Source organism: Staurois parvus, unplaced genomic scaffold, assembly GCF_062004578.1.
Source record: "Staurois parvus isolate SC_StPar_1 unplaced genomic scaffold, SC_StPar_1.0 ptg001787l, whole genome shotgun sequence".
Lineage (NCBI taxonomy): Eukaryota > Metazoa > Chordata > Amphibia > Anura > Ranidae > Staurois > Staurois parvus.
This window is the reverse complement of record NW_028319583.1, coordinates 879,478-907,352: the sequence shown is the minus strand read 5'-3', so window position 1 is coordinate 907,352 and position 27,875 is coordinate 879,478. Positions and strand designations below refer to the sequence as shown.

Genomic DNA, 27,875 nt, shown 5'->3' with positions numbered 1-27,875 from the left:
ACCTGTGGGTTTTTCTTTGTATCCCCAACAATTCTTCTGGCAGATGTGACTGTGATCTTTCTTGGTCTACCTGACCTTGGCTTAGTATCAAGAGATCTCTAAATTTTCCACTTCTTAATAAGTGATATAACAGTACTAATTGGCATATTCAAGGCTTTGGACATCATTTTATATCCTTTTTCATCTTTATAAAGTTCCATTACCTTGTTATGCCAGTCTTTTGTCAGTTCTTTTCTGCTCCCCATGGCTCAGTATCTATCCTGCTCAGTGCATCCATATGACAGCTAACAGGCTCACAGGCACTAAGTGCAATTTAAAAAGCCACAGATGTGGGAAATTAACCCTTAATTGCCATTTTTAACCTGTGTGTGTCCCATTCCGGGGGATGGGCACTTGTTATCAGCATTATCTGGGTGATTTCTGTTATCAATATGATTTAAAAAGGAGCCAAACAACTATGTGACAATAAATGGCTTCATATGATCATTATCCTTAAATAAAAGACCGTTTTTTTGGGCATGATTAGTCATATTTCCAATATAAATGCCAAAATTGCACGATTTCGGCCAAGCTATGCAAACCTTTGATCCACAACTGTATTACATTTTTGTTTTTGGGTTTAGATAGGCATAGGCTTTATACTAAAATTTAGTCTATGGATGAACAATCCCTTTGTATATCGATCAACTGGTATTGTCAGCTGAATAAATATTGGTCATCTGTACCGTTACAGCTGGTTTCTGTGCTGCGTGAAGTGAAATATCTGCAAACACTTCGTATGGAGACCATCCCTAAAGAAGCCGAGGACATCTTCTCATCCAAGGAGTCCTACAGACAGTACACCGCCAATCTAGAGCTTACAATCAACTGGTACAACAAGGTGATCAGCACCATCCTAGAGGTGGAGTTCCCTTTGGTGGAGGGCCAGCTGAAGGAGATCAATGTCCATCTAAAGCCTGCAGAAGAGACATTGAACTGGAAAGCAATTGGTACTGTTCTTGTCTTATGGAATATTTATATTTTTTATTATATTCTGTAAAGCACTGAGGGCATCCAGTGTCCAGTAACCCACAGGAACGCAAATAAATGTTTGTCATTCTTAGATTCTACAGAATGTCTGGTTTTCTAAGACTGTCCACTTTGGCCAAAAGATGTCACAACGTAGTCCTGATTATGGCAATTCCAAGAGAGAAAAGACCTTCCCACATTTGATTCTCTCCTCTCCTAAAAAAAAATTGGATGTGCTATTTAAAAAGTAAACCTATACATTACAAGCAAGGTTTTGCTGTTGTAACATTCCTTCAGGAAACCCCTCAGTTCCAAAACCTTAATAAATTAAACCCAAACCGCAGGACTAAAATCTAGACACTACAATACTCTACATTATTGGCCAATGTCGCTATAATGCTCTTTCTGTCTTTTTAAGGCATCTGGGATTACATCCAGCAAGTTAGAGACAGTGTCCATGACCTGGAGCGCCGGGTCCAGAAAACCAGGGACAATGTAGATGAAATCCAAGCTGTTATGAAGTCTTGGGTCCTGCCGATTTTCGAGCGGAAAGATGGGAAGAAAGACACTTTGCTTAATCTGGATGACCGCAATGAACGCCTGGAGAAACGATACAACCTGATCAGGGAATCTGGAAACAAAATTCACCAACTACTCAAGGTACAAACTGCAGGTGCAGGGAAAGTGTGGGCAGAGACCACCACTTTGGGCTGGGCTGGAGTCCCTACTACCCATTGTGGGACAGTACTCACCCTCACTGCAATGTGACATAGTTTGAGCTGGTGTTGGATTTATATGTATCTAAACGTATTATACATACCAGTTCCTAGAGGTGGTGGCTGCATTAGTTTTCTTTCTTTTAAAGACTTTTTTCAGTGATATGCAGCTTTGTTTATTATCATTATTATACAGTATTTATAAAGCGCCAACAGTTCGCTCAGCGCTGTACATTACAAAGGGAGACAGAACATGCGACAGTACCAAAACAATACAATGTGATACACGAGGGGTTTGAGGGCCCTGCTCTTTTGAGTTTACAATCTAGGAGGGAGGGGATAGTGGTACAGGAGGAGATAGCTGTGGGGGATGGAGTGGTAGGAAGAGTGGAGGAGGTCAGCAGGTTAGCAGGGGGTGGGGTAGGCTTCCCTGAAGAGGTGGGTTTTCAGGGTGTGCCTAAATGAGAGGAGAGTAGGTGATAGTCTGATGGATTGGTGTAGGGAGTTCCAGAGGATAGGTGATGTCCTGGAGAAATCCTGGAGGCGGGCATGGGAGGATGAGACCAGGGAACTAGGGAGAAGGAGGTCTTGAGAGGAGCGGAGTGTGCGTGTTGGGCGCTACTTGGATATCAGGTCGGTGATGTAGTTCGGGGCAGTATGGTGGACAACTTTGTACGTCAGTGTTAGCATTTTGAATTTGATCCGTTGGGCAATCTGAAGCCAGTGGAGGGATTGGCAGAGGGGGGTGGCGGAAAAGGAGCGGTTGATGAGGTGAATGAGTCCGGCTGCCGTGTTCAGGATGTATATTTATATGTCACCCTTAGATGGCAACCCACTTTCTGTCCAAGGGTGACAATGCTCACTCACCATACTGCATCAATGGAGGAACAACATTGTTAACCTAGAAATTGAAGTTTTGCAAAGTCTGCAGAATACCTCCACTGATCCTCTTCTCTTTATAACATCGTTGGAGATGTTTTGTAGTTCAGAGAGGTGAATTGGGAAGGGCTGTTAATACTCTTTGAGATAAAACTGCTGAGAGCGCAGGAACTTGGGAGCTCATTGGATTGCTGTATTTTTTTTTATGCACTTATTGAGCAGATATAACAAAAACCTTTTCAATGGTATATTTAACAGACCAAAAGGGAGAAAATATGAGAAGTTCATGGTTAGGGTTTACAAATGCTAGAGATTATTGCTTTTTAGCACCATATCAGGATGGCAAGACTCATTTTTAAGTTCCCTTTAATTACCATTGTAGAGGAGAAGTAGGCATGCTCACCTGTGCACCTTCCTAACTCTTAGACCCCACTGTACAAGTGATAAATTCCCCTTGCCACTAATAACTGTGAGCATCTGCAATACTGTTGCTTACAACATCCTCTCTGTCTGCAGATCAGTCTGCTTAGGAGTCCATTTGAGTCCAATTACCACTCTGTCATTTTAGCCAGCCCTGATGAAGGGGAATTGTGTGGCCCCAAAACACATTGACTGTCTTTTGCCCTGCTTGTTGTAACTAGTTGAACAATATAGAGTTTGGACTCCTAAGGATTTGGATTTGGCACTCTCTTTGATCTATTACACTTGGATTTTACAACTTGAATGAGTGTTCTCTCCTTGGTGGTCTCGGTTTTTATGGTGAGGTGCCGAACAATGGGCCAATTGGTTCCAAATAATGATTTTGCCCACATTTTGATAACCTGTGAAAATTCACGTCCAATGCCCCCCCCCACCACTACTTTTTCAAAGTGATAATTTAATTATAGCAGCCAACTATAGACAGCCCAATCTGCTTATAGTGCCACATCCCATAAATTGAATGGATAAAAAAAGATCGCAAAAACATCAGGATTTTAAGGGCATAAAAGAAATACCAAACAAAAATAAAAGTAAAAATGTTTGTCACTCTTTAAAGACACCGTGCATATAGAAAACATAGCAAAAAAGGTCCCTGGGCAAATATCAAAACCACAGTAGGACACATTAACATGAACAATGCATGTAGAAACCCTGACATGTTTCAATTCTTGACACGAATCTTCATCAGGGGGATGTATCACAATAGCTAGGACCATAGATTACATAATAATCATATTTGAGAGGGAACCACCCCAAAAAAGGTTTGAACTCCTGGAACACAAAAGTCACTTTGGTGTTTCCCATTGAATGCAACTTCAAAAATAAAACCCAAATAGAGGATAAATGGGTGCCACCAATGTCTTCAATTGCCAGGCTGACTTCCAGATCTGATGGCCATGTGACTGAATGAGCCCACATGCTTTGTCTATCTTGGTTGGGACATCTTACTCTTTTGTATTTTACTAGCCATCAAGTATCCCTTTCTTTTTTTGCATATGGCTGAGTGTATATACTATCAAGCATTTGTCTATTTTGAGTGGACCTTGAAGCCCAACATTGTTTTTGGATTTCTGCAACATTAGTGATATCCTGTGAATTTTTGGTGGTTAGCAATTGAAGACATCGGTGATGCCCGTTTTTTCTTTTTTGGCTTTTCTTTTTAAAGTTGCATTCAGTTGGAAACTTTATGGTAACCTTTGTGTTCAAAGAGTTCATACCTTTTTGGGGAGATTTGCCCTCTTAGGAAATATGCTTATGTAATCTATGGTCCTAGCTAAACCATTGTGATACATTGTTCTGATGAGGATTCGTGTGAAGAATTAAAATGCGTTGAGGTTTCTAAATGCATTGTTCATGATTATGTGTCCCACTCTGGTTTTGATATTTGACCATGAACTTGTTTTTGCTATGTTTTTATATGTGCTTTTAAAGAGTGATAATAAACATTTCTTCTTGTATTTTTGTTCGATATTTCTTTGGTGCCCTTAAAATCTTAACATCTTTCTTCCATTCAATTTATAGGATCTGGCACTATAAGCAGATTGGGCTATCTTTTTATCCTATTAGTTATAGCAGCCATTCTCCACCAGGATTCTGTGTATTCACCTAGTATTCCTCCAGTGGTGACTGGGGATTCCTTGAGTTGTGGCTAAGTGACCTCCCATCTGATGGTACTTGCATAGTTGTGTTCTTGCATGGCGACCACTTACTGTTATCTCACATATATATTCTTATTATTATGGTCAAATTTACCCCCCTAACTCCTCCCACAGTTTTTACACTACATAGACAGTAATATACGGAAACGTGCAGATTGTTCCCGATTGGTGTGCTATTACTTTGTGGAACGTTTCACTAAACGGTTCACGAAATATCAGCGTTTTTGTGGTGAAATTGGTCCCATAGGAATGAATGGCGGAATGTTCAAAACTAGTTACTCTGCCCAGTCCAACCTTTTCACAGTTACTCCAGCCACTCCAACCACACAACAGTTACTCAAGCCAATCCACCAAGTTACTCCGCCCACTCCAGTTGTAGACTACTGGTGGAGGCAAGAACACTTCACACAATTTCCCCAGAAATTGTAGCTTTTCTAGTTTTAGTTCTATTGCCACCTGGCAGAGTATGACTACAAGGGTGTCTTACTGGCCTTCCTTTTAAGGTGGGCTTTCGTCCCACTTACTGCCATCAATATATGACGTCTCAATGGACTAATCTTACAAGGGGTTCCCTGAGACCTAAAAATTATTTCAAGGGTTCCTCTGGGGCAAAAAGGTTGAGAAAGGCTGAGTTATAGAGATAAATTTGGTCTGGGAACTTGAGCTTCAATTACAGCTGGTCACAAAGGTGTTCATCCAAGTCATGGGCTGATACTCTGATGGTCTGTATGGTCATCTGCCAAAATATTGTGCTCCCTATGCAGGCTCAGGTGCAGGTTACACCCTAATCCTGGCCTCATCCTGATGTGGGGTCCTATTGGTTTTCATACCATGCGTTGCATAGGGTCACCAAAATTTGGCACATTGGTCATTATCAGCAGAGAGGTCAGCGACCATTTAAAAACATCTGATTGGTTAATCTGTGTCAAGGTTCTTCGTGCGACCTTGTTGCCCTTCAATCCGCCTTGCTGGAAAAAATAAAAAAAAAATAAAATATATATATATATAAATGTATATATGTGTGTATATATATATATATATATATATATATATCTTTATTTTTTTAATTATTTTTTTCTGTGTATATTAACAATGAATTTGTCCACTTAAATTAAATGATTTGCTGATTGCAGAAAAGATGTCTCAGAAGGCAGTAAGGAAAAGTTCACGTGGGGCCATTTAAACCTAACGCTGTCTGATTCCCCCCCTCCAAAAAAATGGAAATCATTGGCAGAAATCTGAGTGTATTAAAGATTCGGGCTCCCCGCAGGAATACAAAACATCTCTCCCCGATCTGAGGATGGGGAACGATGCCAAGTATAAAATTCAATTAAATGAACCTGGTCAACCTTACCTGTGTAATTTTTGTTGAAGGCTGTAAAAAATAATGAAAGGCTGATTTTTAGCAGAGGATTCATCGCGCACGGTTCCCCCCCAGCCATTCATTTTTCATTTTTTACATTTTCACTGAAAATGGAAGCTGCGTTTATGTCCACGGGGGATGCAGAGGTAGAATCGTGTGTTCCTTCCTCTAGACTTGCAATCAGCCGCGCTCTTGTTTTTCAGGAGAACATGGGACTCTTCTCCGCAGACCCGGATTCTGATACCTGGAAGGCGTACGAGGATTACATCGATGAAATGGTGCTCGACGGGTTCTTCAATGCCATTGAGTGCTCCCTAAAATTCATCCTGGATAATACAGGTAGGCAGAGTTAAAGCAGAACTTCAGCCAAAAATAATAAAATAAAAATGAATAGCCCGTTAAACAATAAAAAAAACAGCTTTTGCTGCAATGTTCACTTTCAATTCAGATCCCCCCACCCCCCTGCAATACCACTTTTTGCAGCTAGATGTCTTCAGTCTCTTAGCCAATATCATTCAACCCACTTCCTCTGAGCCCAGGTCATCCTGAAACCACCCCCAGCCTGTGATTGGACAGCAAAAAGAGAAGCAGCAGAGTGATGAGGTTGTCTCTGTCACTCTCTTCTCTCTGCCTATCAGAGTGTTCCTTGTCAGCACATTAACCGATTGACTCTTTGTGCTGCTTCTCCCCTTCGCAGTGATGTATTTGTATCTACAGAGCTGTGTTAATATGTGTATAACACAGCTTTCAGTAAAGACTACGCCATAATATTGTCTGCTTGCCTCTGTCTTCCCTTCTGTAATTGATCAACTCTTTATTAGGGAAACTTGTGATCCACAATATACAACAGCCTGTTATAACTTCATGGCCTGTATCTGATATACTACTGAGCAAAGACAAATTTTCAAGTTAGTTGAAGATTTATGAAATTCATATTAAAGCTGAACTCTGGCAGATATAAAAGATGCATAATAATGCAGCTCTATAATGATTAATGCATCATTAATTGTGTTGTATTAAATGCATGCAATATAAATACCTGACTATAGCAATCCCTGAACAGCAAAGCTCAAACTAGGAGAGAAGAGCAGTACAAGGAACCAGTCAGTTGTACCAACAAGGAACATGCTAATGGCTGTAGAGAAATACATTACTGTATATACAAAATGGGGAACGCCAAAAAGCAAGTGGAGGTACAGGGAGCAGATGGGAAGGAGGAAACAAAACTGGGATCAGGAACAAGTGGGGGCAGGTACAAGACAGCAAGATAAAGGGTACATCGACCAGGGCAGGAGCAAGAACAGGAATGGCTGCCAGGAAGCAAAACACTGGAGCAAGAGGCACTTTGTAGGGGAGGACCTAAATACACTCCCAGCAGCCAGCACCAGGTGGAAACTGGTTACTGGGGTCTGCTGACTGCTTGGAGACACCTACTGGTGGACACTGAAATTACAACCCTAGGCCCAGGAAACCACAGTGCCACCAACAGGTGATCCAGATCCTGACAGCTGCTTCTCCCAGGGGACTGAGGGCAGGGAGGGGGCGGGAAGAGCAACATCATCCTTGCCTAGGTGAGTACTGAGGAATTGGATGTGGGTACCAACAAAAAAACTTAATCACCTCCCCCTACCCCTAAAAACCTGCAAATTCCAGGCTGGAGGGAAAGGGAAAAAATGAATGGAACTTCACTTTTTGAGCTTCACTTTATTCAGGATTTACTTTGGAGGAACTCACTAGGCCTCTTCAGACTTAAAGGATCACTCCAACTGACATCTGTTGTAGGTGAATGCAGGTTAGGTAAATCTCCACCGGAGATCTTATTGGAGAGTCCATTTTTGTGTTTTGCACTGATGAAGGTCTTGGCTTAACATACCTTCACTCTCATATAGGTTTTCACATCTGCTGACTTTTCTGTGTAATAAAATAAAGTCGTGATGGGGTGATGTTCTACAAGGATGATGTTTGCTCTAAATTTCTAACCTGCTTTGGAAAGCTAATACAGTGTCTAGAATCCAATTGCTATTTTTGGACAACTGTTGTTCCCCTCCTAGCAACTGTCAGCCTCTTCTATCTCTTTTCAGATGCTAAAGCCGGCCTCACCCCGTTGTTTGAAGTCCAGCTGGACCTTGTGATCCCAGACATGGTGTTCAGACCTTCCCTGGACCTTGGTGCTAGTGATGGCTTATACGATATCATAGAAGGACTTATCAATGACATCTACAAGATTTCTTCTCTGATTCCTAGGGTATCGAAAACAGGCAGCTTCCCCAATTACCAGGTATGGATTCATATTATGAAAGAAGGTGTATGTTCTATGCTCATCTTCATGATAATTGGTTCTGAATGTTTGGAAGATGTTTGTTGGCCAAGAGGTTTCCTTTTATGGCTGATGAAATGTTTTGCAGATACTAAATAAAGTAATAAGGTTGATGAGATGGCGTGTTCAGAAAATGCATTTCTGTTGTGCTCATATTCATGGACTTAAGCCCATTTCTCAATTGTGATCCTGTTGCTTGCTAAATTGTGCAGGGATAACACTTGCCTGCTTTATTTTTGTCACTCCTGTGCCGGGTGAAGATGTCACTCCCTCATTGCCAAAAACTCTGCAGAATGTACATGACACATGAAAGCATGTTACTATTTCACTGTCCTACTGTGTCCTCCATAATGATCACAAGTGTTTCATGGGCCTTAGCATTCCCCACCACCATTGATAATGAATGATTCAGTATAAGGATTGTGGGTTCCATGGAGTCCTCTCTTAGTCATCTCATTCTCCATCTAAAAATACTTATGGAATGTGTCATTCATTGCTATGGTATTGATGGCCAGCTCCCGCACCATGGCAAGTCATGACCTAGATCCAGGGCATGCAACATGTAGGACTTTCCCCAGCATTCAGAAGAGAGAAGCCTGGTTCCTCCAAATCTGTTCTACCTTCTGCTCTTTGCCACACTGCTGGAACCAAAAGATAGGGCTCTTATGTCAAGTGGAAACTGTGATTGGAGGGATCTGTAATGGCGGGCTCCATGATATGGGGGGATTTGGGATGAGTGTGACTGTGATATGATGAGAAGACTTGGTGATGGTAGACAAGGACAAAATTGAACTGGATTGGATTTTTTAGGCATCAATATCAAAAACTGAAAATAAATATTCATCTAAAATCATAGTAAAGTTTATTTATATGACGGTTCATTAAAACAGAGAGCCAAGGTCACAGTAATTCTAAAAAAACCATCAAGGCAAATACTACATATAACAAATGTCACCATCAAATCCACAGTTTGGCACAACTGAAACCTGTATGAGTCCCAAAGCATTTAAACTTTCAGCCAATATGGGTCTTCTTCAGCGGATCAGGGGGTTGATGGGCTAATGGTCAAAATAGCAAAATGTTAGCTGAAATAGGTGCATTCACAAAATGTTGGATCCATGGTGTAGACTAGACTGGGCACAAAGGACATCAATGTAGCCACATCCAGATCAATTCTAACAGCAGCGGATATATAAGGGACAAGGCCAGGAGTAGCTGCTACACTAATCATTTCTCTTGGCGCAGCCCTTCTGATAGATCACACAGCTGGTACATAAGGATTCAAGACTCTTAAAATTCTCTCTAATTGGTGTTGTTGATTTCTCTAATTATAATTTTGTTTTCTTCTTTAAATTTTTGCTGTCATGGACTGAATTATATATATTTTTTATTTATATATTCTCCCTAGGCTGATATGGAAGATATGGTGGACCTCGCTGACATGCGTAACTTCCTCATGGAAAGTGTGCAGAACATGATGACCATGTGCACTGAGTACCGCAACTCCTTCGATCACTACTCCTACCTTTACGTCGATGACCGCAAAGAGTTCATGCGCCAGTTTCTGCTCTACGGTCATGTGCTCACAGCAGAGGAGATAGAAGCTCATGCTGAGGATGGAGTACCAGAGACCCCACCCACGTTAGGTCAATTCAGAGAACAGATAGATTCCTATGAGAATATCTATGAGAAAGTCAGCAGCATGGAACCAGTCAATGTGTTCGAAGGGTGGATGAAGGTGGATGCACAGCCCTTCAAATCTGCACTTCTCAATGTCATCAAGAGGTGGAGTCTGATGTTTAAGCAGCATCTCATTGATCACGTCACAAACAGGTAAGGTCAAGTATGAAAAAGGCCTTCACAATTAACAATAGACGGTGTGCTTGTAATGTAGTTGTGGGTTCATTAGAGTGTGAGCTCCATCTGGCCACAGGACTGACTTTTATCTTTCTGTGTGGTATGTAATGAAACATGCTCTGGAAATTGTGGGTGTTACATTAAGTAATAAATAAATTATTTTATTTATCCCCACAGTCTGGCAGATCTGGAGGAGTTTATCAAGGTGACAGAGAGAGGTTTAAGCAAACAGCTGAAAGAAGGAGATTATGTTGGTCTGGTGGAAATAATGGGCCACTTAATGGCTGTGAAGGATCGACAAAGCAGCACTGATGAGTTGTTTGAGCCTCTGAAACAGACCATAGAGCTCCTGAAAGTCTATGAGCAGGAACTTCCTGATGAAGTCTACAAACAGCTGGAGGTCAGGACCACATTTTGTATATCACTTCAAGGTTACGTCCAGGCTTCAGGGCAGGGCCATCTTGCCTATTGAGAGGGTATATGTCGTAACTTAGTTTATAGTTGTAAAACCATTAATATGAGCCTTTTATCAATATTCTTACCATGAAGCTGAAGCAAACTTTATAACTGTTTTTGCTAGGCCATCCAGCACCACTAGAAAGACAGACCTGTATGGCTTTGCTGCACTTGGTTTGGACCTCCCAAGACAAGTTTTGGCAGTCTGTGCTACAGCAGACACTGAAACAGCAAATCCATGTGTTTTTTAAAAGAAAGATAAGGTCCAACAATCCATCACTTGTCTGTGAAGGTTTACAGTTTTGCAGGTCATGATATAGATAGTAGAAGGTAGTAGTATTCAACTGGACTTGTTTGAGATCTTGTGATACACCTCTGAAGAGCTTTCTCAGCTCTAAGTGTCAGGAACATACCCAAGTCTTTATAGCCACATGAGAAACTCAGACACCTTTCTCCAATTACCATGGAAGGTGTCAAGGCAGATGCTCATTGTCCATAAACATGACTGGAGCTGTAGGTTCTTTGAAACCACCTTGTTCTAATTATATAATAAAATTATAGTGTGTTCGTAACATGTCTTAATTGTTTAAATTACATGGCTAAAGATGTATATTGTTGTCAGCTCATTGGGGAAAAAATGGTAAAACAACATTGTGTGTGTGATAGATGGTGTTAAGGACTAATACTCAAATTGTAGAGGGATCATTGTTCTGGTTTTATATAGGTGACCTCTGTCACTGCTCTTGCAAGTGGGGTGATTAGATTACGTAAATAAAACAGAGGGTTTCACAAACTTTTTGTAACGGACCACCTGACAGCACCTCTATCAGTCCCCTGATAGAGCCTCCCCAGAGTGCGGAGTCTAAGTACCAGAGGTAGAGGAGTCTGCCAGAGGCTCCTGTGGGTTAAGAGTCTGATGTGAGGGAGCCCGGGGATCCCTGAGGGATGGATGAGCAAGATCAGAGTCAAACAGGCCGTGTCGGTAACTAGCGGGTCGGTGCGGTACAAGACGGTAGGCAAGGGATAGTCGGGTCACACGCAGGGTCAATACCAGAAGATCAGATCTATAAGGGAGCATCCAGGAGCAGAGTCAGGTGAGCCAAGGGGTCAGGACAGGAGAAGGCAACAAGGTCAGACAATCCAGATCAGATTACTCACAACACAGGCAACAGGATACGCAAAGACCATTCGGCAACAAGTGTCTGTTCAGGGCTGATTTAAGTAGCCCGCCCTGCACCTGACAGGCACAGCCTGGGTCCTAGTGCCTGCCCAGTACTGTCATAGACGACAGGTGCGCCTGGGTCCTAGTGCCCTGCTGCCTGCATGCCTTGACAGACACCTATGCATGTGTAGACCCATGCATCGCGATGGTCCCTGACACTTTTACTCGTTCCATTATGTTTCTTCGGTGGCCAGCATCTGCCTTCACACAATCAATGGTGATTCTATGAAGATGACAGAATTACCTGCGTGGCTTTGAATACTGGGGTATTTTCCTGACACTCATTAGAGCTGAAAAAGCTGCCTATGATTATCATATATTCAAAAGGAGAGAATAAGTTAAACATTTACTAGAGCTGTAGAACAGACATCTGAACCGAACTGTGTGTAATCAGGGTGCCTCTCCTTGTCTCCTCAGGAACTGCCAGAGAAATGGAACAATGTTAAGAAGATGGCCATTACCGTGAAGCAGCAGGTGGCTCCTTTACAAGCCAATGAAGTGACCCTCCTCCGCCGGAAGTGTGCTTCATTTGATGTTGAGCAGTTCAACTTCCGAGAGATGTTCCGCAAGGAGGCTCCTTTTAGGTACACAACAAATATTTGGGCTGACATTTTTCAATTAGCGTAAGTTTAAATGAGTTACTTGATAGTCAGTTTGTTTTTTATCTAGGTTTAACAGTGTATTGCCATATCAGATGTTGGATAACAAACATATGGAGATACAGAAAATGGAGACTATCATGGCCTCAATTTACGAGTCTGCCGCTTTGTTTGAAGTCGGTGTTCCAGATTACAAGCAGCTGAAACAATGTCGAAAAGAGGTCTGTCTCCTTAAAGAGCTTTGGGATATGATCACATTGGTTACCTCCAGCATGGATGACTGGCAGACCACCAAGTGGAGGGAGATCAACGTAGAAAACATGGACTTGGAGTGCAAGAAGTTTGCCAAGGACATCCGTAATCTGGACAAGGAGATGAGGGCATGGGATGCATTCTCAGGTCTTGATAACCAAGTGAAGAACATACTCACCTCTCTAAGAGCTGTGGCTGAACTGCAGAACCCCGCCATTCGTGAAAGGCACTGGAGTCAACTTATGCAAGCCACTGGAGTCCGCTTCACAATGGATGAAGACACCACTCTGGCTGACTTGTTAAAGCTCAACCTCCATAACTTTGAGGATGAAGTTCGTGGCATTGTGGACAAAGCTGTGAAGGAAATGGGCATGGAGAAAGTCTTGAAGGAATTGGACGCTACCTGGAGCGCGATGAACTTCCAGTATGAGCCTCACCCGAGAACAAGCGTGCCTTTGATCAAGTCAGATGAGGAACTTATTGAGACTCTGGAGGATAATCAGGTTCAGCTGCAAAACCTGATGACCTCAAAGTATATAGCTTTCTTCCTAGAAGAAGTCTCAGGCTGGCAAAAGAAACTGTCCAGTGCTGACTCGGTGATTTCCATCTGGTTCGAGGTTCAGCGTACCTGGTCTCATCTGGAGAGCATTTTCATAGGTTCTGATGACATCCGTGCACAACTTCCTGAGGTACCTGTTAATCTACCTTTTCCATGTTATTCTAGAATGATAGGCAAAACACAACATTCAGTGACCTGTATGTAAAGTGGAAACCTGTTTATCTATGTCCGGCCTTTGGATACACTCTTCACTAAAGAAAGTGCTCAGCTTTAAAAGGAAATTAAACTATAACCATAGCCTACATCTAAAAACACAGGTCGTCACCTACATCTATTGCTGAATTGTTTTTAGCCTGGAGTTCTTTTACGATGTTCACATTTTCTTAAATTCCTTTTTGAATTATTATCCTGCTGTTAGCTGGAGGCAGGAGTTTTCTTCTTTTTTTTTTTTAGGTGAAGAACATTTTTAGTAAGTACAAAAAAACCCTTGTTGACCTTACCAGAAATGCAGTGTCCTTGTAAAATCGTGTGCACTACCTCAAAAGCAAAAACAGTATTATTTTGCTTTGAAACTATTTCTGTAAACTACAGATGCCATTGCTCCTTATGTAATGGATATGAAGAGAGGAAGACATATTTTTAGTCCAAATCACGACAGCAGCCTATGGTGACAAACATGGCTTCCTCCATAGATGGTGACAAACATGGCTTCCTCCATAGATGCATTACAGTAAGTATTGTCACCCTAGAACAAGAATTAGGTTACTGGTAGGATCACCAGGTGAAAATAAAAGCACAGGTGTCTGAATAAAAAGAAAATTCACCCAGAAAGTGCTCAATTTGAGACCTGTTTAAAGCAGGCCATACATGGGTCGAATTCTGAATGATTTTTCAATCAACAAGCGAAAACATTGTTTATTCTGTAATCCGATTGGTGCCACCAATGATTTTGAAAATCGGTCGTTTTTCACAAAATTTCCAGAATGCCCAATAAACGAAATGGGGAGGAACCATGAAAATCGTCCGGTGCCATTGCTCCACTAACAGTGCGAAAATTGGCTGATTATTCTTAGGTCCAATTTTTGAACGAAAAATCGTTCGGAAATCGACCCATATATGGCCGGCCTAAGTTTATTAAGCCATAATCATGGTCTACATTCAAAAACACAGGTTAACTCCTCCATCTACTGCTGAATTGTTTTTTTGCCTGGAGTTCTATTTTACGCCTCTCACATTTTCTTAAAATCTTTTTTGACTTAACATCTTGTTGTCCGGACTGGAGGCAATGGTTTGAGGAGACCATTTGACCCACTTTGAACCATCTTCGAACCCACTTTGAATGCTAGCTGATGAGAGATCACCTGACTTTCTATTGCTTCTTCTGCTGCAGTTAGTTGATAGTAGCCTTTTAGAAAGTATACAATTGGGTTGATTTACAAAAGGTAAATAGACTGTGCACTTTGCAAAGTGCAGTTGCTCCAGAGCTTAGTAAATGAGGAGAAGCTCTGCGGACTTCCATCCTCCAATCATGTGCAAGCAAAAATGCTATTTTTGTTAAATTTTCCTTGCATGTGATTAGGTATTCTTTGCAAGTGCAGTTGCCCCAGAGCTTAATAAATGATGCAAAGCTTCACCCTGCAAAGAATACCCAATCACATACAAGGAAAATTTAAAAAAATAAACAAAAATAGCATTTTTGCTTGAACATGATTGGAGGATGGAAGTCCGCAGAGCTTCTGCTCATTTACTAAGCTCTGGAGCAACTGCACTTTGCAAAGTGCACAGTCTATTTGCCTTTAGTAAATCAACCCCAGTATATTCAGTAAATACATTTAAATATTATTGCTTAAAGATGAGTTCCAGGTATGAATATTTTTACACATTGGTCCAGCTTAGACCATATGCATATACCATACATGGCTGATCCCCCATAGAAGATAGAAATCACTGTAGGGCACCCCTACTCCAATGAGATCCAATAGCTTCTTGGTCCCATGCTGAGTGGCTGCATTGTGAAAACAGGAGGTTGCTCTCTCAGCTTGCTCAATTAATTCAAAGTGTTCTCTGATTGGAAGAGGTGGAAAGGTGGTTTGGTGCTGTCATGATCTCCACCTTGTCCAATCAGAGAACACTTTGCATAATTAAAGTGTTCTCTAAATGGCACCTGTGCCGAGCGGGTGACCCCTTTGTGTTCAGTAAGCAGTAAGGAAGACGCTCGGTATGGGACATGGAAGCAACTGGCTATCGCTGTTGTAGAGGTGCCTGCTACAGTGATTTCCAGCTTCCATGGGGATCCTACAGGTATGGTATATGCATAGTTAGTCCGGTGTAACCAGACATGCAATTCATCTTTATGAATTAAAAATATACAACCCTCCAATAACCCATCCATATGACAGCAATGACGGCACAAATACACAGTCACTTTTCCTTGTACTTCCAGCGTGGTGGGAAGAGTTAGAACCTTTGTACATTGAGTGAGTGTTGTCACCCTTGTCAAAAAGTATATTACTGCCAGGATTATAAGGTGAAACTAAAGGAAAAAAAGAGTCTTTAAAAAAAAATGAATGCAGCCACCCATCTGGCAAGCTGCAATAGATAATATTTTCTTTTGGGTTTTAGATTCACTTTAACTTAGTTCTGCGTGGCTCCAGAAATGCAAAGCAATCCCCATAATGCTTGTGACATCTCGACCTTCCTAAAGCAGAACTTCGATCTTCCCAGAATCCTCTGCTGCCGTTTGGTATCTGCATTGTGTTTGCTGCAGAGGTGTCACCACAAAATGTTTTCTCTGTTATAAACCTAAAAAATGTTGTCATTTTTATCCCTTTACGCAACTCTATAAAATGACATTTAGTGTTGTAGCAGAGCGCCATAACCCGACAGTCATAAAATCCCAACAAACTGGAAATATGTTCCCATATTATGAGCTGACTCTGAGTAAATAAAATGCTGGTAAAAGTCCGGACACGCTCGAGGAGCCCCTAAAAAAGCATTAGAGCAAATACATTCTCTGATTGGCTCTGCAATTGCATTTTCTTTGCAGTGCGAGAATACATTTGTGATAGTCGGCGTATTTCTCAGGTTCATGTTTATTGATGGGTAAATAACAATAGTTTATGGTGCTTCGGTGAAAAAATGCATACTTGAGGCAAGTACAACAGTGGGAAGAAAGATCGCTTTCATTTTGAGTTTAATAAGTTCTGATATTTAAGGTAGATGTAAACCCTCAACTGGATGGCAGTTTTCTCTGCATATCATAAACAAGTACCATTTAAAAAAAGAAAAGAAAATCCTTGTTTTCACTTGTTCTTGATTCCTTTTCTAATCTCAATCCTGCTGGTCTTCTGAGGCCTTTTTCAGCCACTTCTCCTCTACATGCATTCGTTCCAGTGTTGGCTGCCCATCAATGGTGGACCATACCTAAGCAATATGTGTCATCACAGCCGCTTGTAGTCTCCACCAGGGGCGCATGTGAGGGGGTGACAACGTCGTAGCACAATTGGCAAACAATAGCATGACATTGTCACCCTATAACAGGAAGTGCCTGAAGAAGGACCTCCATGGAAGAATCACCAGGGATTTTTTTAAATGAAAACTGCAGATTGAGCATGATATTTAAATTACAATAATAATTTAAGATTATGTGAGATTTAATTGAGGTTTACATAAACTTTAAAGGCGGTTTGGCAGAAAAGATGCAATGATGGTATTCTTGGTCGAGCAAACTATGGTTCAACAAGCATGGTTTGGATGTCAGGTAATAATCTTATGTCTGTGGATGCCATAGAGAAGTCAAATGTTGTGAACTTTCTGAGGGTGTTATTGCCTTTCTGGAGTGGAGCCTCCATAATGAAACTTTAAAGCAGACCTTCACCCAAAAAGTCAACGAGTATGTACCTGGCTCCAGCCTCCCCATCCCCCCATGTTTGGGACCTGGCAGAGATCTTTGGCACATCTATGCATGCGCTTGAGGATGTCACAGTCAAGGAGGTGTGGGACCGCTATTCAGGAACTTGGTGTGTGTGAAGGTGCACCTCAGGGCTCTACCAGGTCCTTGAAGGCCAGGCAGAGGCCTATAGAGCATGTGCTGGACAATCAAAAATGGCGGCACTAATGGAGGCAATGGAGCCATGATTATGGGGACTGAAGTTCCTCTTTAAATTATGTGTTAGGGCAAAATAAAAGAAACTCCCAAAGTATGCAGTTTATCTCTGCAATACATGTTCATTTTCTCAGTTTTATCAATTTAAAGACCCTATAAATATTTAAAGGAAAAAAGTAAATATTTGATATTTATAGAAAAATATTTAAGCGGACTGACGTGAACTACCCAAGGGGTAGGCAGAAGAGAAGGCCTTTTGGGTGCCTTATAAAGAAGAGGGTACAAAAAAAGGCAGAACCTAAAACTTATGCCGCTGAGGAAGTTCACAGCTCATGAAGGGGGGTGGGATGGTGGTGGGCGGCATTGGTGTTGGCTAGCAACACACTGTCATTTCCTAGACTAAAATTGCCAGGATCAGAGTCAGTTCTGCTTAGCTGCCTTTTGCCCAACTACAGAATCCCTCCCCTCTCCCATTCTGGGGGAAGCACAGTGGCCTAATGGTTGGACACTATATGCATGGACTTTGCATGTTCTCCCTGTGCTTTCGTCGGTTCCCTCCAACACTCAAAAGAATTGGCTCTAGTAGGATATTCTACTGAGTACAACCGAGATGGCTGACTTACCTCCTGCATGCTCCAACACCAGCTTAATGAGTGTTTTGACTCCCTGGGGAGAAAAGTGCTATAGCAATATAAATTAATAAAAAAAAAGAAAATAAATAATGAATCTGCACAGTATAGGGTGGACTTGTTTTGTGATCCAAGATAAGAACAGGGGGAGTTTAAGGAGATAACGCAGGAAGTGGATACATGACAGCTCTCAATTGGCAGGTTCAAAAGTTTTTTTGCACTTATTGAACAGATATTACAAAACACTTTCATTGGTATATTAACTACATCAAAAGGTAGCACAAAAGAGAATTTCTTACATACTTTAAATGTCTTCCAGGATTCAAAGAGGTTTGAAGGCATTGATTCGGATTTCAAAGAGTTGGCCAACGATGCTAATAAGACGCCAAATGTGGTGGAAGCAACCAACAAGCCTGGACTGTATGAGAAGCTGGAGGACATCCAGACCAGGTAGGAGATACAAACAGCTGTGTGAGGTCTGGTGCCTTATCGATGACCAGTATGAATGCCAAATGCTCGTCCTTTATTTTTTTCTTACCGTTGGTGGTGTGATGTGTGTCTTGAGAAAGGACATTGGACTGATTCTTACACATGTTGGTTTTATTATTGACCCCCAGGTTGTCATTATGTGAAAAGGCCTTGGCTGAATACCTGGATACCAAGCGTCTGGCTTTCCCAAGATTTTACTTTATATCTTCAGCTGATCTCTTGGATATCCTTTCCAATGGCACCAACCCTCAGCTTGTGAGTTGCATTATCCATTAAAGGAAAAATGATAAGTTCTCTTGAAATCTTTCTCCAACCCATTGATACTTATCTTGGCAATGCTGAGCCACTGCCCATTTAACCAGCCCGAGCTCTCAAAAGTACTCAGTACTTCAGGGTATGAGTAAGCATGTAACCTTCTCCCTTCTTCACAGGATGCAGGGCTTATGCCTGGGCAGCCAATGCCAAACCTGAATGCTGTCATGTGGAGGAGTGGGAGAGAAAGTAGATGTAAACCCTAACTGAAGGACATGCACTGTGTGTCATTACCAATTGCCATGTTTTTTTTTCAATATAATCCATTTTCCCCTGTTTTTTTTATTTTCCTTTGTTCTTTAGAGCTGATGATCCCCTTCACCTGCTTTTCAGATACTTTCTGTGTACAGGCACTCCAGCAATGGGTGCATGGCATTTTTTCAGGACGGGCTTCCTGATGGTGACAATAGTGGACCATGACTAAACAATGGGTATTGAAATGGCCACTTGTAGCCTCCATGGAAAGCCCGTGTGACAGGTTGACAACGCAGGAGCAGAAATAGGAGAACGTTGTCACCCTATAACAGGAAGTCTCTGGACAAGGATCGTCATGGCAGGATCACCAGGGATTCTTAAAATGAAAGCTGCAGATTTAAAAGGAAATTAGATTATTGCGAAAAAGCTTGTGATTGGGATTACTTCTATTTTACCCTTTGGTAAGCTCCGACACTGTTTAACACAGAGCTTTATACAGGATTTGGACCATTGACTCTTGGACTCATTGGACAAACAGCGTTGCAGGGAGGTGCGATAAAGGAGCATTTTTTAAGAGAACCTCATGATTTGCCTTGAATGAGCAAGGTGCCTGGCTACCTTTTTCTTGTCCACCTGTGAAGGCAGCCATTTATGAACTGGCCATTAAAGTGAAGGAAAGGTTACATAAACCAACCTGTTAAACCTTACTTCCCCATTGCTCTGACACTCCCCACATACATTTTTTAAGAAGTCACCATTTAAATACACGTATGTTCAAGTGGAAGCAAACCTTCCCAGCCAAATTCCCTTTCTCTTGGCCAGCAACATCTATAGAGATATGGATGCCAGTGTGAGGTATGGGAATAGAAGATGCTGGATCAAACAACGTTTGTGTAAGAATAGGAGATGCTGGATCAGATCACTTTTGTATGGGAATGGGGGATTCTTGAGGAGAGCGTGGACAACACTGCTGCAAGTGTTCTTGGCCCTCCCCAGGGACTATACAGCGGAACTGGCAGGATCCTCAGGTAACTATTAACAATACATGAAGAGATATTTTTAAAAAGAAGTTTATCATTAGGCTATTTAAGAGGGTAATTTAGCAAAATGTTTCCATGAACCTGGAGTTCTGCTTTAAAGCATGCTACCCTGAGAATGAGAAGTTACTGATCATTGAACCTCTACAGGTAAAAATGGCTTCCATCCCTTTGTTCTGGTGGTGAATACACTAGAAGCCTCTGTAATTAAGTGTATAACTGATTCCTGAATTCTCTTGATACTCTGAGATTTCACCCAGAAGACTTTATTAGCTCAGACACCTATAATGCACACATTGTCCACATTCATCCTCCAATAACGGATCTGCTTTGTCATAGGTCATGCGTCATTTGTCCAAATTGTTTGACAACATGGCCAAGATGCAGTTCAAAGACAGCGAACCAAAGAGCGCGCTGGGCATGTACAGCAAGGAAGATGAATATGTCACGTTCAGTGAGCCCTGTGACTGCAGCGGCCAGGTGGGTGTTGGGATCAGGGACAGGGGTGGTCTGTGTTAGGTGCAGCTCAACAAAATCCTGTACAATACCATTATGATATTTTAGATATATGACATATAAAATGAGGTGCAAATATCAGGAAAGATCCCTCGCTGTAGGTGCCTAATACAGCAAATGCCGAGCTGAGTGAACAGACAGATGTATGTGTCCCATCTACTGGTCTTCATTTGTCACATTTCTGTAACGTTCAATGTTCTTCTCAGGTTGAACTCTGGCTGAATCGCGTACTGGACAGCATGAGAGCCACCGTACGGCATGAGATGACAGAGGCTGTCACTGCGTATGAAGAAAAGCCGCGAGAACAGTGGCTGTTTGACTACCCTGCCCAGGTGAGGGTGCCAGAGACACCTCAGCATTGGGGGTGCACCTAGTTATAGCTGGCAGACATAAGATTCCATTCTGTGTTCTACAGCATGATGGTGGCCACAAATACAGTAGCTCAACTACATCTTCACAGGATCACACAATCGTATGATTCCTGAATGCCTAGATAACGCCAAACGCCAAGACTGCACCCAGCTCTGGGAATTGCAGCCAACTGGAGACCCTAACACACATTGTGGTCTGTTTGTCCCATCTTTGTGGACACAGTTGTTTTTTTTTAATTTAAGGAAGATTTAATATCTGAAAGCAAAACTTTCTTTCTGGTTTTAGTAATGAAGGGTTCTTTTTTTGATGTCCTTGTGTCTTAGAGATTTCCCTTCATTTCCTGTGCCGATGACACAACTGTAAGGGAATCACTTCAATGCAAGAAGAAATCTTAGAACAGGGTTTCTCAACCTGTAAGGGGAACCCAGTACATTCAGGCAGGACGTTACAGTGGTGTTCAGCCCAAACCATACACTGTAGATGCACAGATGTCGGTCATAGACCTCTTCTTCCCATCTTCTTGGTCACTTCACCTTTAACCTTTTGGAGTACTCACACACATAGGTATATGTTTGACTTGTGGTCCAGACAGAAGCTCCAGCAGTCCAGCCATTCACTCAGGGCCAATGAAACATGGGGACCTGGGCCACCTGATACATGCAACATGAGGAGGTTCTCTCTCACAGTCAGGCAGGGGGACTCTTTTTTTTTTTTTTTTTTTTTTTTCCTCCATCACCACCTACTCCAGAACCAACTGGCCTTGCACCAGTAAACCACATATCTCTTATCCTCATGCATTGGTTGTACTTAGCACATCCCTCCCATAGGATATTACCGCTAAAGTATAAAGATATTGTCGCTAAAGTAGTCCTTTACTCTAAATAATGTAAACATAGTATTCCAAACTCTGGGTACAGACATTCCAAATCATGGCTAATAAATGTTTTCTTCCATATCACGACACTGGCCAGTTAAATCAGTAAAGAGCATAGTGGTAGTTGAACCTGCATGTACTTCTTCACACTGTCCTCTAATAGGTTCTTTCTTAAAGGTAAGCCAACCACTCCTTCTCCAAAGAGGAGAGCACCAGGAATCCTCTCCAGGGATCCCTCTCTTTAGCTAAACTCTCATCCAGAAGAACTAGAAGACCCCAGCTCCTCCCATCCTATATAGGGTACTATACATCACTACTCCACCAATAGGAGGGGCACCCCTTAAGGGGGAACCTTCTTGCAAACTGGGGTTCCCCAAAAGGTCCCCAGGGATTCCAAGGCAGGGATACAATTGCTGAAGATTCACATATGCTCAAAGGTAGTTTTAGTGTTCCCCAACAGCTACCGCTTACTAACTGAGTACTGAAAAAGTTAGTGTTACGACTGAACACCACTGCAAATTTATGTTTATGAAGGTGCTCGCGATCCAGGCCATGGTATAACTAGTAGTAATTAGTCAAATTCAACTGAACTTATTTTATATTGTTGAAGGTGTTTTTTAGCTTCTCCAATCCACTTCTTCAGGTCTAATGAGTGTCCGGAACATAACCCAGCAATTCATTTATATTCACATAAGTAGCACCTTCATCTTGATTCAATCACCGAAGAATGCATAAATGGTTATTGTACAAAAACAGGATGGAAGGTGTGAGAGTTGTGGATCCTCCCGTTCTAGTTACATAATCCAATCCTTGGTGTTAGGGAATCTGCACAGATGTCGATACTTCGGTTTACATAGCTGAAGGTGTGAATTGTAGTCAAATTGCTGGGGTAGAGAAGTTAAAATGGCATTATATATGGAAGACAGATGGCGGTGAAGGTAACCACCCCTGATCAAGGATGGTTGTTCCAATCTGACGTAGATGTAGTTCAGAATAATAATTTAGGAGTTCCCTAATATCTTAATTTTTTTATGGGTTCCTCAAGGGAAAAAGGTTGGAAAAAGCCATTTGTCTTAGAAGGTTACCACTGAAACAGACTTTTCCCTACAATGATTACCCTCTGGCGTCATGTGCTAAAGTAACAATGAAAAGTGAGGAGACTGGTCTCTTTGGAACAGTTGTCCCCATTGAAAGAGTTTTCTTCTATTAAAAAAATTACAGTCGTAATGTGAATTTCCCATCATCACTTTTTGTTGTAATCATAATGGTCACCAAGTCTAATAGAGAGAGCAACTCTCCACAGCGGGGTCACAGCAACAAGACACAATCTTTTTACAGATACTTACTTAATCTTCTGGTACATTTCAACTGTTTTTTTGAGTTTCAGTAATTCCAGATATGAAGCAAATCTTGTGACTGTGTTTAAAACACGTGTGGGGTGATGGGTTGCGCTCATCCTTTTTTCCTTAGTATGGAATTCATGGCTAGAACTCAGACACATTGTAATCACCACTTTGATATTGTTATTTCTTGTCTGAATGCCGCAATCACCTCCTCTGGTAAACAATGCGGCAATTGAAAGTTATTTTCTTTCTGCTCCTGTTTTTTATGTTTGCTTAAATTACTATTATTTGGCTTTCACTATGTACTTTCTTCTCATAACTGATAAAGGGAGATACATTCAAGTGGAACACTGCTCTCGCAGGGTTCATTGTTCTTTGCAAAGTGCAATACAGAAGAAAGAAACCCATATTCCAATGTTTGCAGGGCCTTTTCACCTATAATTCATTGTTTATAGGACCTTCTCACCCATAATCCAGAGTTTATAGGCCCTCACCCATTTTTCAGCATTTAAAGGACCCTCTCATCCAAAACTCAGAGGCTATCGGGCCCTCTTACCCATAATGCAGTGTTTGTAAAGCCTGTTTTGTAGATAGGTGCAGTCTGTTTCCTCCACTGTAGGTGGTGCTTGACCGGAGTGGTACAGCAGCTGGAGAGGAAGTCAAGAGAAACCTGTTTTATCTATGGTTTCTTTGGTCCCCTGGAGCAGTGTTCTGGTCAGCTATGCCGTGTACAGGTGACACTTGGGAAAATTTTGGTAAAGCAGAGTCCCTGCCCCCAGGTTTTGGCACGCATTTGTTAAGTGCCAGTGTAGGGAGAGCTTTTCTGTCTGTCAGGGTCAGCAATAGCAGTAGGGAAAGGTCCCGGAGGAGTAGGAAAAGAGCAGGGCCTGCGTCTACATTTCCGCAAGCTCCCTCTTGGGTTGGACCGGCCACACCTAACTCCACCTCCTTTGGCAAGTGCTCTCTTCTGCTCAGGCCTACCACCGTTGACTCTCCACTGCATTGCCTGTGCATTCCCAGATGGGTGTTCCTCCCCACCAGGCTGTTGTAACTGTTCTGTGAGTTCCTCAATACATTGGTTTTCTGCATCCCATGCCTCATTGTCATTACTGCCGCCACACCACGCTGCACCTACCCTATGCATTCACCCATAATGCAGTGTTTATAGGGCCCTCTAATCCATAATCCAATGTTTACAGGGTAATCTCATCCATAATCCAGTGTTGATAGGGCCCTCTCATCCTTAATCTAGTTTTATGGGGCATTCTCCCCCATAATAGTGGTGGGATGCATCAGAGGGCATGGCTAGAGCGGTGGCTGAGGCCATCCTACATGTCTCACATTTCTGACTCCCAGGGTCAGTTTCAATTGGCATCCGTTCTTCTATGCCCCCCACAATGTTGCAGTTATAGGGCCCTCTCCCCTATAATACAGTGTTTATAGGGTGCTCTCACTCCGTAATCCAGTGTTTAACAACACTTCTTTCCCCCAAAACAGCATTTACTGGACCCTACGCGGGTGTCAAACTTGCGGCCTCCCAGCTGTTGCCGAACTACAAGTCCGATGAGGCATTGCAAGATTGACAGTTACAAGCATGACTCCCAAAGGCAGAGGTATGACGGGACTTGTATTTTCGCAACAGCTGGAGGTGCCGCCAGTTTGACACCCCATAATTTAGTTTAGGCCCTCTCACTTCATAATCCAATGTTTATAGGCCTCCCTCCCCGCGTAATGTAGTGTTTATGGGCCCTCTCACTCATGCAACAAACTATATTCCCATTACACACATTCCTGGATTAGGCTGAGAGACTAAACGGGTGCTGTAGCAACAACCAGCTGGGAACTGGTAACACACACCATGACTCTGCAAATAACATCCAAATGCTTTTATCCCAAAGGATCACATCACAGAGATAAGGTGCAACATTTCAGAGCCACTCAGGACCCCTTCATTAGGCATGTGACACCCATGCTACCCTTCAAGTCAACCCCACCTCACTCATTTGTTTTTTTGAGATGCCAGAAGTGCAACCTAAAAATGCCTTCATTGCACTCTGACCAGGGTCAGATTTGTACTTCCTTCTCACGTAGGCCACCAACATTTTGCTTTCCCTTCCCTCTTCCCATCAACTGCTTTGAACAGCATTTTCGAAACACGTACACCAGGCATGTCCAAAGTCTGGCCCACGGGCCATTTACGGCCCAGGGGTCGGTTTAATACGGCCCTCCAACAGCCCTCCCTGCTCTGTGTAATGTGGCCCTCCCACGGCCCTCCCTTCTAGTCTTCTGCTTGAGAGCAGAGGGCAGTGCGCATGCCTGACTGCGGCGCGTTCTCCCTGGTCTGTGTAAATGCGGCTGTCGCACGGCCCTCCCTTCTGTGGCAGACAGTCTTCTGCTTGAGAACAGTGCGCATGCGTGACTGCGCCGCGCTGGTAGCGACAGAGGGCGGTGACGTCAGGGCCGGGCTTCCAGCGTGAAGTGTGTTTCTCTTCCCCTCCCGGCTGCCGAGCAGAGACTTCAGCTCCAGCTACCTTTTTCACCTTTCACATTAGTGCAGGTAAGTTTTTTTAAAATTTATTTTCAATACATTGTGAAAACTCAGCTGTCAGTTGATCTTAATGTTATGAAATGAAAAGTATGTCGTTTGCAATTAACTTGGCATAAAATAATATATTTGCATTTAATTGTAATGGTTCAAAGAATGTTCGGAAAAATGTTCGGCCCTCCACCATGTTCACTTCATCCAATCTGGCCCTCTTTGAAAAAAGTTTGGACACCCCTGACGTACACACATGGGACACAGGCTGTTCTACATAAACAAGAATAAAACTACACAAAGTGGATTCAATATTTTGTACCAGGATTTAAGCACTTCCAGTCCGGACACTTTCCCCCCTTCCAGTCCAGACACTTCCCCCCCCTTCCAGTCCGGACACTTTCACCCCCTTCCATTCTGGACACTTTCCCCCCCTTCCAGTCCGGACACTTTCACCCCCTTCCAGTCCGGACACTTTCCCCCCCCCTTCCAGTCCGGACACTTTCACCCCCTTCCAGTCCGGACACTTTCCCCCCCTTCCAGTCCGGACACTTTCACCCCCTTCCAGTCCGGACACTTCCACCCCCTTCCAGTCCGGACACTTTCACCCCCTTCCAGTCTTGACACTTTCACCCCCTTCCAGTCCGGACACTTTCCCCCCCTTCCAGTCCGGACGCTTTCCCCCCCTTCCAGTCGGGACGCTTTCCCCCCCTTCCAGTCGGGACGCTTTCCCCCCCTTCCAGTCGGGACGCTTTACCCCCCTTCCAGTCGGGACGCTTTCCCCCCCTTCCAGTCGGGACGCTTTCCCCCCCTTCCAGTCGGGACGCTTTCCCCCCCTTCCAGTCGGGACGCTTTCCCCCCCTTCCAGTCGGGACGCTTTCCCCCCCTTCCAGTCGGGACGCTTTCCCCCCCTTCCAGTCGGGACGCTTTCCCCCCCTTCCAGTCGGGACATTTTCTCCCCATTCCAGTCTGGACACTTTCACCCCCTTCCTGTCCAGGCCAATTTTCAGCTTTCAGCGCTATCACACTTTGAATGACAATTGCGCGGTCATGCAACACTGTACCCATATGAATTTTTTAGCATTTTTTTAGACAGATAAAGCTTTATTTTGGTGGTATTTATTCACCACTGGGATTTTTATTTTTTTTGCTATGTAAATGAAAAAGTCCAAAAATTTAGAAAAAAGTGTTTTTCTTATAAAATTTTGCAAATAGTATTTCATCATAAATCTTGGCCAAAATTTATTCCGTTATTAGTAAAAAAAAAAATAACCCAAATTTTTTAGAACCAAAAATTATAATTTTTAAACATTTTTTTTTGCATTTTTTTTTTATATTATTATTTATGTTTTTTTTTAACATACTGTCATACTAGCAGTACAGTATGTTTTTGCACTGATTGCTTTTACACCCATAAAGGCTGTAAAAGCAATAATTTCTCCTTCTCTCTGGCTGCATTCTTGCAGCCATTGAGAACTACTGTGTGAGCTGTGATTGGTCACAGCTTGTCACATGGTACAAGGTTGTTGTGAATAGCCTTGTACCATGTGACCTCTGTGATCATTCACAGATTTCACACATAGTAAGCAATGATGTCACAAGTGACATCTTGCTTACTACTCTGAATATGATCACTGATTAGCCAACGAGTGATCACATGATCGGGACCTCGCACAGAGTATTTTTCAGAGCCCATTATTTTTCAGAGCCCATTTGGCTGCTTGTATTGCCCCTTCATGGTCTATGTTGGTGTATCATGAGTGAGCTCTATGTTTTGAATGAGTTGTATAATCTGTTTAGTATCTTTGAGAAATGTTGGAGTTTTGGTCACCAGTGGTTGTAAAACAACAATCCATGTATTCTTCAATTCTTGCTGAAAGTGAGTCTATTCCGTTTATAATAGGTCTTCCTGGGGGTTGTTTGCTATCTTTGTGAATTTTTTGAACCATATACATCACTGGTATTTTACACGTGGATGAGATCAGATATTTTTTTTCCTTTTTATTCAGTATATACTTTTCCTACTTCCATAATTAACTATTTTTGCCAGTTCTTTTTTGTATAATTTCGTGGGGTCACCATTTAAAGTCATGTAGGTATT

The 27,875-nt window shown here is 42.5% G+C and overlaps 1 protein-coding gene across 1 annotated transcript in view; it reads left to right on the top strand.

The window, feature by feature from the left end:
* DNAH9 (dynein axonemal heavy chain 9) overlaps positions 1–27,875 on the top strand; it is a 336,995-nt gene that overhangs the window by 61,976 nt on the left and 247,144 nt on the right. The window contains exons 13-24 of the mRNA XM_089663852.1: positions 734–989; positions 1,427–1,668; positions 6,308–6,443; positions 8,186–8,382; positions 9,830–10,254; positions 10,456–10,678; positions 12,374–12,540; positions 12,626–13,496; positions 18,420–18,550; positions 18,718–18,844; positions 20,473–20,613; positions 20,856–20,981. Coding sequence (XP_089519978.1) covers positions 734–989; positions 1,427–1,668; positions 6,308–6,443; positions 8,186–8,382; positions 9,830–10,254; positions 10,456–10,678; positions 12,374–12,540; positions 12,626–13,496; positions 18,420–18,550; positions 18,718–18,844; positions 20,473–20,613; positions 20,856–20,981 — 3,042 coding nt within the window. The remainder of the gene's footprint in view (positions 1–733; positions 990–1,426; positions 1,669–6,307; positions 6,444–8,185; positions 8,383–9,829; positions 10,255–10,455; positions 10,679–12,373; positions 12,541–12,625; positions 13,497–18,419; positions 18,551–18,717; positions 18,845–20,472; positions 20,614–20,855; positions 20,982–27,875) is intronic.